General features: G+C 42.1%; 1 protein-coding gene across 2 annotated transcripts in view; it reads right to left on the bottom strand.

The window, feature by feature from the left end:
• Window positions 1-317: 317 nt before the first annotated feature.
• Window positions 318-14,521, bottom strand: part of epha7 (eph receptor A7) — an 88,442-nt gene continuing 74,238 nt past the window's right edge. For both annotated transcript variants that reach the window (XM_057822467.1, XM_057822466.1), the window contains one exon: window positions 318-9,261. In XM_057822467.1, the coding sequence (XP_057678450.1) occupies window positions 9,147-9,261 (115 nt within the window). In that variant the 3' untranslated portion in view covers window positions 318-9,146. The remainder of the gene's footprint in view (window positions 9,262-14,521) is intronic.

Here is a 14,521-nt window from a genome sequence, read left to right as displayed (position 1 = left end):
GATAAATAATGGATCCAAACAAAAAAATATTGAAAAAAAGAAAAGAACGTTTATAAGGGTAAATATATGAAAAAGAAACTCTCGACCATTCCTTGATGTCAGCGATTTCTGCATCGCGACCCTTTTTATATTACCATGTTTCACCCTTAAAATTCCCCAAAAAATCCATCTGTGGCCATTCACAGCTGTGTCTTGAAACTCAGTGATACATGCAACATGAGTTTTTGGGTCGAAACAAGGTGAGTACGCGATAATATCTCATCAAAGTCATGGCGTCTGTAATTCTGCTCTCGCCTCCGGATAGGGTTTTGCTGTTAAAAATGTTTTTTTTTTTTTTTTTTTTTTTTAAATGCCCTCATGTTAAAAAATTTCCTTCTCCCAGAAAAAAAAGATTTTAAGCTTTCCAATGTTGTATCACACATGCATATCGGACAGTTTTAAAATTTGGCCAAATTGGGGGTCTCACAGCGGAACTTCAAGTCACTTGAGTGTTTTCCGCCATGTGTATTCTGCATATCTCTTTGGATTGTGAATTTCTGAATGCCAATTCTCTTTGCATTGTTGTTTAACTGAGTGAGAATAGGGCCTCATTAATACAGATTGAAACAGTTTTCTTTTTGTGAACATTATTTTTTGAGAGACATGAATATTATTTTTACTATATGATACTTATGTTTGTTGTGAAGGAGTTGCCGAAGGTTACGCCAATAAACGGTCCGAGCTACGAATCTTAACGCCTGTGTCCACCAGCCTTTCTCTCTGCTTACTACGGCGTCAGTCAAGGGACAAAACATACTCATTGGCTTGAGCCCTAATTATTTTAAAACTCGCCATTGACACCTTGTGGTGTTTTCAAATCACTACCTTACATAATTAAAGAGTGACAGTTTTTTTTTTTTTAAAGAGTGACACGTGAAATTCCGGCCATGTGACATCACTGCCCAGCGACGTCAAAAACAATGGCGACCTACTAGTTAAAATAATTTTACAAAAATTTATTGAACCGAAAACATGAAGAGGGATTTTAATATCAAATTATTATTAACTCGTACTAAGATTTTTCTTTTAAGAACTACATGTCCTTCTATCCGTGGTTCCCTTTAAGCCTGGCGCACATGAGGCATCACTGGCGTTGTGCCATCCGCATAGTGTGTAGATGGTTCATGAGACCTGATGGAATCCTACGTAAAGAGACAGTTGACACATTGGAGGGATTCTCGCTGAACTGTTCGAGTTAAACAGGGTGACCCAAAAAACGGGAACTTTTGAAGTGTGTATTGCCCGACATGAGCAAGTGCCAACACTGTGAGCAAGTAAACATTTCGCCATTTTAGTAACCATGGATCAGTGGAATGAGCAAAACCGTGTTTAAGCCAACGTTTTATAAATATGGATAGTAGGGCAGCTGCTAAGAGGGAGTTCCGTTGTTTTTGACCATGGTGCTTTCCATTAGAACACATGATAAAATATTGGATTAATAACTTGAAGAGACTGGATCTGCCCTAAAGAAGAAACCAACAGGACGGCCAAGAAGTGCCGGCACTCCACAGACGCCCACGGCGTTCAGTTCGTAAGTTAACCAGCTGCCGTCGAAGTGTCCCGGGAGAATGTTCGCAGATTTCTTTTGATTAAAAATTTCATCGACACAATCTGCAGATAGTCTAACGACTGAGGGAAAACAATTACCAGCTACGATTTGAATTCTGTCAAAGAATGATAAGAATAAACAATGTCGATGTATTTCTAAGCATGTCAAATGAACCTCCGTGAAAATCGTCCCCAAAATCAAGTGACTCGTACTCGGGTGCAAAAATATGCGATCAGGACATCCTTAGTATTGGTTTGATATTGGTATCGGACTTTGGAGTTAGCCAACATCGGGATATCGCTTAAAAAGTCACAACTGTAATTATTACAGTAACGTGTTACACACCTGACATTCAGAGAAAATTTAGATGGGATGTGAAAATATGCCTCTAAATGTGCCTTTGTGGTCTAGTACATGCAACTCGATATATCAATAGCAGTGACAATGCAGTTATTTTTCAAGCATTAAAATGATAAAATACATGACTCATGAAACAGACCCACAACATTATGAGGTTGAATTATATTTTCAAATATATATGTACAATCAATTGAAAAAAAAAATCAAGTTCTAGTCAGAGGAAGTTTGTCTAAAAAGAATAAATCTATTCAATGTACTTGACATGCTTGCTGATGAGAAATCCTGAAAAATAAATACTCAATACTCACTTGAATGACTGTTCACATTTAAAAGGCAAAGATGAATACAGCACAAAGTATATCATTAGTAAAAATGAAATCCTATCACTCAACTTAGGTCCTAAAAGAAAAAGTGTAAATGTATAACTAAAATGTTGCTAGGGACAGGAAAAATCAGGAAAATATACATATATTGTGCACTTTTAATGTATTCAGAGCTCTCTACTGGGTATTTGTAAAACAAACCCCAAAAAACCCCAACATGTACAAGATTTACAATTAGAACATACAGTGCTGACAATGCTGCATTCTTTGAAATAATCCATGTGTTTATGACACTTATTTCAATGTCAATCACCAAATCCAAATAATATAAGTTGTTTTCCTGCTAAGTATTATTTAAACATTGTAATTCACGCGGACTAGTATTTTTTCCTCAAATTTTTGTTAATATTTTTTCTTGTAAATAACCTATATCCTATCTAAAAATCCTGAATTTTAACAGAAGATATAAAAAAAAAAAAAAGATCATCTTCAAAATTGTCAGTACCAGTGTCCAGAATCTTTAATTAAAGTTGTGCAACCCAATCCTCCATTAAGCATCTCCAGTTAGTGCAGAAAGCTGCTGCATGACTTTTGAATGTACAAACGACGAGCACATTTTAGCGTCCGCTCTACCTCGCTGACCTCTTGCCAAGTCTCTAAGGTCAGCTGATCTACTCCTCCTGAAAGTAACGGGGACAAAGCGAAAGCTCAGAAGCGACAGAGCTTTCTCCGTTGCTGGTTCTGGACACCGTCACGAATTGCCTTAGCACATTAGACAGGCCCCATCAATGTCCAGTTTAAATCTCACTTTGACTCGCTGGGCATAGACTTCATAATGACATTGACGGATCAGATTCGACCTTCAGTGCGCCACGCCTTCAATTAGGGGGCCATCCAAAAATCCGATTCAGTAATTCACGGTCGGTGGCAGCGACACATGCAGCGATCAAACGCCGGATTAATGTTAAAAAAGTACGAAAGCTGTACAGCATACAAACAGGAAGGATTGTCTCAGGAGTGATTTGTTCGAGGATTCAAGGCAATTATTATATTTCTCGTACCAAGCATGCATTTTGTAACGTGAAAAAAATCAATGGGAGAAATTAGCCGCTACAGCATTGGCATTATACTTTGCAATATTTACGTAAAATAAATGCTACCTGCTCTGTAAAAGCTCTGTTTACATAAGGCGGTCGCCACATTGACTAACAGACTACCATCGTACTTCGATATATTTCCGTAAAATAAATGCTAACTGCACTTTTTTTTTTGTGCTTCGAACCATGAATCGAGACTGTTTTACGTCCATATTTATAAAGAATTCAGGGATTTAAGCATTTATTTACAATAATTTTCACCAGAAAAGCTCCGTTTACATATGGCGGCGGCCGCATTGACAGACTAGCATGGTACTTCGACATATTTTCGTAAAATAAATGCTAAGTGCATGTTATATTTTTGTTTTGTTTTGTTTTTGCTTTTAACCGAGAATTGAGACAGTTTTACGTCCATATCTATAAAGAATTCAGGGATTTAAGCATTTATTCACAAGAATTTTCAACGAAAAAAGCAGTGATTCCAGTCGGTCATCTTTGATGGCCACGCCAACAATGCAGGCCCCCGATTAATTGGCCCCGCGCCCCGTGAAGATCATTATGAAGTCTATACCCTGGCTTTTAACCCTGTATGGGACATGATTTTTAATATTTCATGGTTTGTTCTTTTATCGTTTGTTCTATGTATTTTATTTTAGTATTTCTTTTTAATCCTTGCAGATCATGTACATCACTTTGTGCCCACATCTTCTGTTTTAAAGTGCTTTACATAAATAAAATTTAAGTTATTTTCCTGTCCTGTGGGCCAGTTCAGAGTTAAACTGCCTCCCACTGAAAGATTCGAAAAGTAGCAGTTCAGATAATGGATAGACCCCCCTCCCCTGTCTAGTTAAAAACATGGATCCAATTAACAACATACTCAAGACAATCCATTAAATTAGGCACATAGCTCCAAGTATTTGATTAATTTCCCTGATTTTTAAAATACTCCATTTGAAGCAGATGAAGTACCACGTCAGAAGAAAACGGAGCTGCCTGTGACCTAATCATTGATTGATTTATTTTTACTTTTGGTGCTTTACATAAAGCAGTAAAAATGTGAATTCACGTTTCTTTGAAAAGATACAAAAAATCAGTGCAGAAACAGATTTCACCATAGTGCTTCGGCAACACATTGTAAACACTCTACTGGAAATGTTTTCAAGGTTTGAGCTGGTAGTAGCAAGTTGAAAAGCGGTTTTAGAGCAATTATGAGCCTCTAGTTCATATAAAATCACAAGGAGTGAATCAAATGCAATTAAAACATTATTTCCAGCTGTAAATAAATAACGCTGTAGATGTTAAACATCCAAATCCATGTCTGCAGCTCAGTTCCTAGTCAAGCAATTTTGATAATACAACACTATTGATTATCAGGCAGCATGTTTGGTGGATACAAATATAAACCTCCAGAGACTGAATGCATTTTTACAAAAGGGATTTCTACTCTCAGCACACACAACTGGCACTTAAGAAATCTCAAGTGAAGATCATTTATAAACTTTGTCATTATTGCTTTATCTACAGTAGTTCTTTGCACACAAGCATTTGTAGCTTCAAACTGTTGTTGCATTGCACGTTCAGCAAAGAAAAACAACAGTGGACCCTCATGATACGAGCAATTCACCTTACGAGTAGAGATGTCCCGATCGGCTCCAATCACGTCATTTTCAAAGTATCGGAATCGGCAAAAAAAATATCGGACATGCCTTTTTTTAATATATATTTTTTAATTAAATCGTTTTGTAATTGTATTTAACGTTACAGACATAATATGTTACACTCATCCAGAGTCTTTAGTTTAGGCTTAAGGTAGGGTTATCAAGTTTATCCCGATAATGGCAGTAATGAGTTTTTTTAAAAATGTGTCACGTTAAAATATTTAACGCAATTAATGCATGCGTTGCATGACCCACTCACGCATTGTCGCGCTCAATCTGTAATGGCGCCCTTTTATCTATAAAGAGAGCTAATAGGCAGCGTCAAATGAGTAGAGTGAACTTTGGCAGCCTTTGAAGCCTTTATTAATTGGCTACAGCCCTACAATCCCTTTCCCTACGATTAGAAATATCGTGGGAGGCAATGTGGGGAAGCAAGGTAATAATTGATCTTTTAATTAACACCCTATGTTATTTCCCAACGCAGAGAAGATATCTCAACTGGTAGCACTACGCACAGTCATGTGTGCACTTCCCATCATGCATTTGGGCAGAAGTTAAATGCCTGAATTATCATTTACTGAAAGCTCATAAAAATCCACTAGATGGCAATATTTAGTCACAATATACAAAGTCACATCTGTCCTTTAAGAATTACAAGTCTTTCAATCCGTCGATCCCTCTCACAGAAAGAATGTTAATAATGTAAATCTTGAGGATTTATTTTCATAATAAACAAATACAGTACTTATGTACTGTATGTTGAATGTATATATTCGTCCGAGTTTTATTCATTTTTTTCTTAATGCATTGCCAAAATGTATAAGATCGGGAAAAATTATCGGGAATGATTGGAATTGAATCGGGAGCAAAAAAAAGTAATCGGATTGGGAAATATCGGGATCGGCAGATACTCAAACTAAAACGATCGGAATCGGATCGGGAGCAAAAAAACATGATCGGAACAACCCTACTTACGAGTTTTTCACGATACGTGCATTGTCAGAAGAGAAACCAAGTCTCTCTATGCGTTCAAATTTTTACAATGCGAGCAAAATCCAGAAAAGCCTCTCACTCGTGTGGCGTGTCCGATTGCCTCGGCATCCCGCCAGTTGGCATGCGAGCTCTCTCTTCGCTTTGACACCCGAAGAGTCTCCCATCTCCCCACCTGCCGCTATTCCTCGTTGTCTAATTTTTTTATCAAAGGGCATCCGAATCATTTGTGCTTACAAGTGAATATTAACTATGTCCCCCAGTTTACTTAGACCAAGCTTTTGTTAAGGTTATGTTGTTTCCTTTAACGTTACGGTGTATGTATGGCTGTCTGTTCACTTGTTCTCCCACTTGGCTGGCTCGCTAGAAGACTTCAGCCATCATGGTAAGTGCTTGTATATAAATACCATTTTTTAATACTTTTAATTGCTTTTCAAAATGATTTCGCCTTAAAAATAATGCCTTGAATTATTATTTAGGGATAACATCTAGGCGTCAATTTCTCTGAGGAATCATCACCCTATCGCGGTGGAATGGTTTGTGAGCCCTGATGATCCTGAGAGCTATATTGTCTTGTGCTCATGGTGGGGTCACCCAAGGTATACAGGTCTCAGGTGAAGGCCAGACAAAGCATGGTTCACCAAACACCATGACAAATAGAGGGAGGAAACGTGAGTCCCAGCCTGGAGGAAGCCTTGTTCCCACGTCTGGAGCCAGGCCTGAAGAAGCAACGTAGCTTTTCCCCACCTCTGTGGGCCCACCACCTGCTGGGCAGACCGATGGGGTCGGGTGCGTTGCCATTTGGGTGGCAGTGAAGTGAGGGGGGTCTCGCAGACCAGACCCAGGCAGCAGAAGTTGTCTTTGAGGACGTGGAGCGTCACTTCACTGACAGGGAAGGAGCCAGGGCTCATGCTGGAGGTGGAGTGCTACGGAAAAGACCTGGTCGGGCTTACCTCCACACATAGCCCGGGCTCTGGAACCAAACTCCTGGACAGGGTTTGGACTTTGATCTTCTCTGGAGTTGCCTCAGGCATGAGGCGCTGGGCGGGTGTGGGATACTCACAAGTCCCCGGCTGAGCGCCGCTGCGTGGGAGTTCTCTTTGAGAAGAGGGTCGCCTTCCTAAGCCTCAAGGTTGTGCGGTGGAGGGGGAGGACTCTGACTGTTGTTTGTGCATATGCACCGAATAGCAGTTCAGAGTATTCAGCCTTTTTGGAGACCTAGAATGGGATCCTTGACTGGACGCGTGTAGGGGACTCCATTGTCCTCCTGCGTGACTTCAATGCACACGCAGTGACAGATACCTGGAGGAGCGTGGTTGGGATGAACGGCCTCCCTGATCTAAACCCGAGTGGTGTTATATTGTTGGACTTCTGTGCTAGTTATTGATTGTGAATGACTAACATCATGTTCAAACAAAGGATGCTCATGTGGTACTTGGTACCAGAGCACCCTAGGTCAAAGGTCAATGATCACTTTTGTGATCGTATCATCTGACCTTAGATTCGTGTGTTTTGGACACTCAGGTGAAAAGAGAGGCAGAGCTGTCAACCGATCACCAGAGGGTGGTGAGTTGGGTTCGTTGGTGGGGGAAGCCTCTGGACAAACCTGGTAAGCCCAAACGAGTTGTGCGGGTGAACTGGGAATGTCTGGAGGAAGACTGTCCGCGCGACCTTCAACTCCCACCTCTGAAGGAGCTTGTCACATCCCTGTGGCGGCTGAGGACATTGAACGTGAGTGGTCTTTGTTCAAAGCTTCCTTGCTGAAGCTGCAGCTGGGAGCTATGTGGTCTTAAGGTCTAAGGTGCCTCAAGGGCAGTAACCCCGAACACCGTGGTGGACCCCCAGTGGTGAGGGAAGCCGCCTGACTGAAGAACGAGGCCATCGGGCGAGTACAAGCAGATGAAATGGATTTTCTTAGGTGGATAGATAGCGTCTCCCGTAGAGACAGAGTGAGAAAGTGCTATTCGCGAGAGGCTTAGAGTCGACTCACTGTTCCTTCGTGTAGAAAGGAGTTAGTTGAGGTTGTTCGGGCATCTGGTGCAGGTGCCACCAGAACGGCACCCTCGGGACGTGTTCCTAAAACATCCAGCTAGGAGGAGACCTCGAGACAGGCCCAGGACGAGGTGGAGGGATTATATCTCTACACTGGCTTGGGAGCACCTCAGGATCCCCCAGTTGAAGTGCTTGAAGATGGATGGATGGATGGATGGATGGATGGATGGATGGATGGATGGATGGATGGATGGATGGATGGATGGATGGATGGATGGATGGATGGATGGATGGATGGATGGATGGATGGATGGATGGTGGATGGATGGATGGATGGATGGAAGGATCTAGGTGTCATGGTAGGTGTTGTATGCATTAACTGGAAGTCAATTATTTCTTGTAGAGAAAATGCATTCAAGAGAGGACCACATTCATGTTACCAGCTTGGTCGTGGAATGGGTTGCGCACGTATCATGAGAGTCCACTGTCCACCTTTCCCAGGGCACCAATAAGGCCACCTTTCTCAATCTTCAACTGAAATATTTAAATGGAACTGTGCAACATTTAAGGAAAATTATGCCAAAAGAAGATATTGGGGCGAGTGCAATTGGGTTCTAGGTTCAATTAACACTTTGTGATGACTTTGATTAGTAATGATACTTTGTTTAAGACTCCATGTTCCACGTTGGACTAAATCAGTGTTTTGAATGATTCCAATGAAACGTGTTTTAATGCTAAACAATTTACAATCCACTGTACAAGATATGTTAATAGAAAATCCACCTTTGGTAGGTTTCAGTCTGTTTATACCCTGTTTCTAAATCTAAGAAGAAGGACATAAGAACTGTATGCAAAATGGAATTTAGGAAAAAAATCTGAAAAAAAAGACAATGTACTTTTACTTCTTTGAAAAAAATACATTGCAGAAAGGTTCAGGTGACTAGTTCGTTATGTTAAAAATATTATTCTAATATATTTGAGATATGTGTGTGAAAAAATAGAGTTTGCCATTGTTGTAATTTTCCCCTATTTTTCCTCTCCTTGGTGCCCACGATATCATGATTTTATTTCTTTTACTCACAACTGCATGAGTCCGAAATCAGATATTCATTTCATAGAAGTTCTTAATTTGCTCTTATCAGACCTGAACTCCTGTTTTGTGAAGATTCAACATGTGGGATCTCATTGTCTGAATGCTGCTCATGATCATTTTCTGATGGTCCTCCAGTGTAATACCCAACCTCATGACATCCCTGGAAGATAGAACAAAAAAATCAGTTAGAGCAGAGACTGGGAACCTTTTTAACTGAGAGAGCCAAAACTTCCCACGTGTTTTAAAACGTGGCTCCATTACCACTTTTCCACCGAGCTTGTGCTAGTGCTAGTTGAAGGTTGTGCCAAAGTTGGCGTAGGTTTTTTGTTTCCACGGAAAAACAGTGGCCTAAAACCGGAGTTCGGCAGGCACTAACTCCTTACTGGCCCAAGCAAGGGAACGAGCGAAGCACTAATTATGATGGAGGACAGGGTTATCTTGTCGACGCAAGGCAAGGCAAATCTATTTCTACAGCACAATTATACACAAGGTATATAGAAAGTGTTTGAAATTGACTTTCCTATACATAAATTAAAAATAAAGACCTAGCCGGTAAAATGTCGTCTCTAAAATTTGCAATAAAACAAACAAAAATGAATGAAATGACCAAGAATCCTGCAAAGTATTTCATGATGCGTTAAAAAAATTTCCGAACAGATCATGTGACCAGGGCCTTAGAGACTCAAATGTCGTTTTTTAAATTTTTTTTAATTGCACAAAGAGCACGTTTTAGTACCTCATAGTATCATATTTTTTTTTACTTTACATTACTAATATGACATGTCCTGTCCTCACTAAATGTGAAGTTTGCTATACAGACATCAAACAACTGTGCTTTTTGAAGCTTTTTAGTTCCTTCACTTTTGACAATTTGTAAAGCTGCAACACGCATATGTATAATAATGTTCAAAACAACACACATTTTAACAATAAAACACTTGACACAAACAAATGGTGTTCAAACATCCATGTAGTCTGATCAATATGTAAATTTAGTAGATTAGCCTAATTTGCCTAACAAAAGTCCGCTATCTTAAATGTTACGAATGCTAACGTATTTACTTTTTTTTTTTTTAATTCTTTTTGTTGTTTTCCAGTCACAAGTTAAATTGACATACATTCCTCAGCAATGGAATCCAATTTACACACTATGTGACTTTGACGTGTAAGCATACATGCAGAACCAAAAACAAAAACCACATACACACACAAAAACACAGCACCTCGGCATTTATAAAATACTGTATAATAGGGCAATGTCTCTGCAGTTCAACAGCTCCTGATAGCCCCCCAGAGCGCTCACCAAAAATCAATAGACAACCATGCATATATGAACCTTAGGTCCGGTGGGAGGGGCGGCCCCATACCATATCACTAACGGGAAAGAAAACAAACAAACAAACAAGGAAGTATCATTAATCCGGAATATGAGGCAAATTCAAGGCCCTAGCATACTTCAGGAAAGGGGTCCACCGCTCGAAAAATTTGTTCCTGGAGCCCCAAAGCGTACACCGGATCTTCTCCAAGTGGACACAATTTAAGATGGACTTTATCCATAGCGTATGGGACGGTGAGATGGGAGATTTCCACGCAAGCAGTATTAGTCACCTTGCCAAAAGTGTAACTGAAGGCAATTCTATCCTGATTCATCTTTGATAACTCTAACACAGATGAGGATGTTCCAAACAGCACTATGGTGGGGTCTGCTACATATCTCTGAAACGGTCTTAATTACATCCAACCAAAAGTTACATAAAGATGGGCAAGACCAAAACATGTGGGCATGATTAGCTGGTGAACTGTTACATCGTGCACAGGTAGAGGCAACATCCTTATAGATTTTGGACAACCTATCCTTTGTCCAGTGTGCTTTATGAATAATTTTGCATTGAATAAGCCCATGCCGTGCGCAAATTGAGGAGGAATGAACTTTTTTCAGTGCAGCCCCCCCATACTTCTTCCGAAATCATCACCCCAAGTTCCTTTTCCCCCAGTGCTTTAATTGGTGTCAAAGAGACATTTTGTAAACTACAAATTTGGCCATAAATAATTGATAGACTGCCCTTAAGTGAAGGTTCCAAATCTTTAACGTCACTCGAACAAATGTATTCCGTGTAAATGATGCAAAAGGATTTGTAATAGTAGAGTGAACCAAGGAAGACAGTGTCGCGGGCTTGGATGACTTCGCCTCCATTTCCAACCATACTGGAACTGAAGTCTCTTCTGGACCTTTAAGCCAGTACTTAATGGTTTTAAGATTTGCCACCCAGTCGTATTTACAATTCTCATAGCAAATCTCTCACACATAACTCCACAAACTTTATCTGTAAACTTAATTACAAATGCATACACACACATATATTAGCCGAAACAACTTACAGCCTTTTGTGGGCCAAATCAGAGCGCAGCTGTCCTTTATCCATGTCAGATGAGAGTCTGCTCCTCAGTCATAAAGCGACGGTCCAGCCAGATCCAACGCTGCCACCAGAGGGTAGTGTATCCTCCATCATTAAACAAAATACAATACTTTTGGACTTTTTGGATAGTTATTTTGGGGAACTTAAAGGGTTGATTCCGACATACGTGGAAATTCGGTTTACGTCGCCAGTGTAGGAACGGAACTCGTTTATATCCCGGGGACTACCTGTATACAGTATATCTTGAAAGTTAACACTTTTGACTCGACACGACTCATCTTTACAACATTTGACTTGATATGACCCATCATTATAACTTCAAGTCTCGACTCGACATAACTTTGTGACTCGACTCGACTCGACTTACCCTCAACAGGTAAGACTCGGGACTTACTTGTGACTCTGATCATAGTGCTACCTATGCTACAGGACTGTTTCCACCATACAGACTGGAACGTATTCAGAGAGCAGGGCACTGTCACTCGAGAGACTTTGGACAACTACACCTCCACTGTCCTGGAATATATATGCTTCTGTGTGGACAATGTAACATCATGGAGACTACACCGCGTTTCCTAACACACCACCTTGTATGACACACAGAGTTCAACAGCTCATCCGAGCTAGGAATAGCGCTTTTAGGTCTGGAGATCAGGAGGCGTACAGCAGAGCCAGGGCTGCCCTCAGGAAAGGGATTAACATCGCCAAGCAGCACCACAGGAGGCACATCGAAGCCAGGTTTGCTGACTCAGCAAATCCCAGGCAGGCCTGGGAGGGCATCCGGACCATAATGGGCTATAAAAAGAAGACACCACCTCTCCCAGCTAGTCCCACCTTGGCTGAGGACTTAAATGCTTTTTATGCCCTCCCCTCCACAGGTCCTGCTCCAGTCCTGACTGAGCACGAAGTGAGGCGTGCTCTGCGCCGCATTATCACCAGGAAGGCTCCCGGACCAGATGCAGTGCCAGGCTGGGTGCTCAAAGAGTGTGCTGCAGAGCTTACTGACGTCTTCACCTCCATCTACAACACCTCGCTGTCAACTTCCTGGGTCCCAGCCCGCTTCAAAGCTGCCACAATTGTCCCGCTCCCCAAGCAGTCCCAGGTCACAGGCCTGAATGATTACAGGCCAGTGGCTCTCACCCCCATCCCCGCTAAATGTATGGAAAGACCGGTCATCAGCCACATCAAGGCCGCCATACCACCATCACATGATCCATATCAGTTTGCTTACAGGGAAAATCGCAAAACAGAGGATGCCATCGCTACAGTGCTCCATGCACTACTGGAGCATCTGGAGCTTAAAAACACCTACGCACGCCTCCTGTTTGTGGATTACAGTTCGGCCTTCAACACCATCCGGCCATACAGCCTACGCCCCAAACTCCAACAGCTGGGACTTAACACCACCCTGTGCAACTGGATTGTGGACTTCCTCACGAACCGCACACAGAGTGTCAGAGTGGGTAATAACACCTCCTCCACCCTTGCCATCAACACTGGGGCACCCCAGGGTTGTGTGCTAAGCCCTCTGCTCTACACTCTGTTCACCCATGACTGCTCTGCCTCCTCCCCCTCCAATCTCATCGTCAAGTTCGCGGACGATACCAGTGTTCTTGGACTTATCTCCAACAACGATGAGACGGATTACAGGAAAGAGGTGCAACATCTGGCGTCATGGTGCAGGAAGAACAACCTGGTTCTAAATATTAAAAAGACCAAAGAAATCATCGTGAACTTCCATAAGTGCAAGCCCAAACACCATAGCCCTCTCACCATTGGCTCGGAGGTGGTGGAGAGGGTCAGCAGTTTTAAGTTCCTGGGGGTGACCATGTCAGAGGACCTATCCTGGAACAATCACATTGCCTCAGTAGTTGGTAAGGCCCAACAGTGCCTCTTCTACCTGAGGAAGCTGAGGAATTACAACATCCCCAGACCGCTGCTGGTGAACTTCTACAACTGTGCCATCAGCAGCGTTCTGAATTTCTAGCTTGGTACGCAGGCTCCACCAAAGCAGACCAGCAGGCACTCCAGCGGGTGGTAAAAACAGCAGAGAAAATCACTGGGACCCCCCTCCCAGAGATAGGTAACACATACAACACACGCTGTCTAAACAGAGTGCAGAACATCCTGCGGGATAAATACCACCCTGCCCATCGCCTGTTCCTCCTTCTACCCTCAGTAGAAGGTACAGATCATTGAGTAGCCGTACTAAAAGATTTGCAAACAGTCTGTACCCTCAGGCGATAAGACTGCTGAATTCACAAGTACACTGAAATTGCTGTTATGGTTATGCTTTCATTAGTACGCACTCGACACTGTGGGGTGGGGCATAAATGGTTATGTAAATCTGTCAATATTTATTATTATTTATGGTGGGATTGTGGGGGCACTGAGAACACTTTATCTTTATATTGCTCTGCACCAAGCACTTTAATGGAAACTAACCCATAGTATTGTTGGAACGCTGTTGAATTTCGCCCCCCCGGCCCAGACGCACCCGGGAACAGCACCAGCCAAAACAAGTGCCGCTCGGCTGACGCTGCTCCGTGTGCGCCCGCCGGGAAGGCCGAATCTCGCGCGTCCTCTTATTTTAACCCTTTGTACTGACTCCATGTTTCAAAATCTTGAAGAACACTCACCGAAAACAGGTTGACAATTTATTCGTCGACAATGGTAAAAACAAGGCAAAAACAGACGACGGAGGGACAATTCTGGATCCAAAACAAGGCTACATGTTTCCGAGCAGAAAAAAATCTGTGTTATCTCAGTGTCCAGTCTTTTTTAAAGTCTTTGCTGAGGCGGGCCTTGTCGAAGGCGTTTCTGGGCGTTGCTTTTGGGTCATCCCCTCTGTGGCCGGTTTTGGGCGGCTTAGGTTCGTGCGCGGATTGGGACGCCCACTATCAACTTTGCTGTCCGGGCTGGTTGTACTTGTTTTAATACAAAGCGCTTTGTCCTTGGAGTTTGCTGGGAGAGCTGATTGCCAGAGTTGGTGCGTCAATCTTG

Source organism: Corythoichthys intestinalis, chromosome 19, assembly GCF_030265065.1.
Source record: "Corythoichthys intestinalis isolate RoL2023-P3 chromosome 19, ASM3026506v1, whole genome shotgun sequence".
Lineage (NCBI taxonomy): Eukaryota > Metazoa > Chordata > Actinopteri > Syngnathiformes > Syngnathidae > Corythoichthys > Corythoichthys intestinalis.
This window is presented reverse-complemented; position numbering and strand designations above follow the sequence as displayed.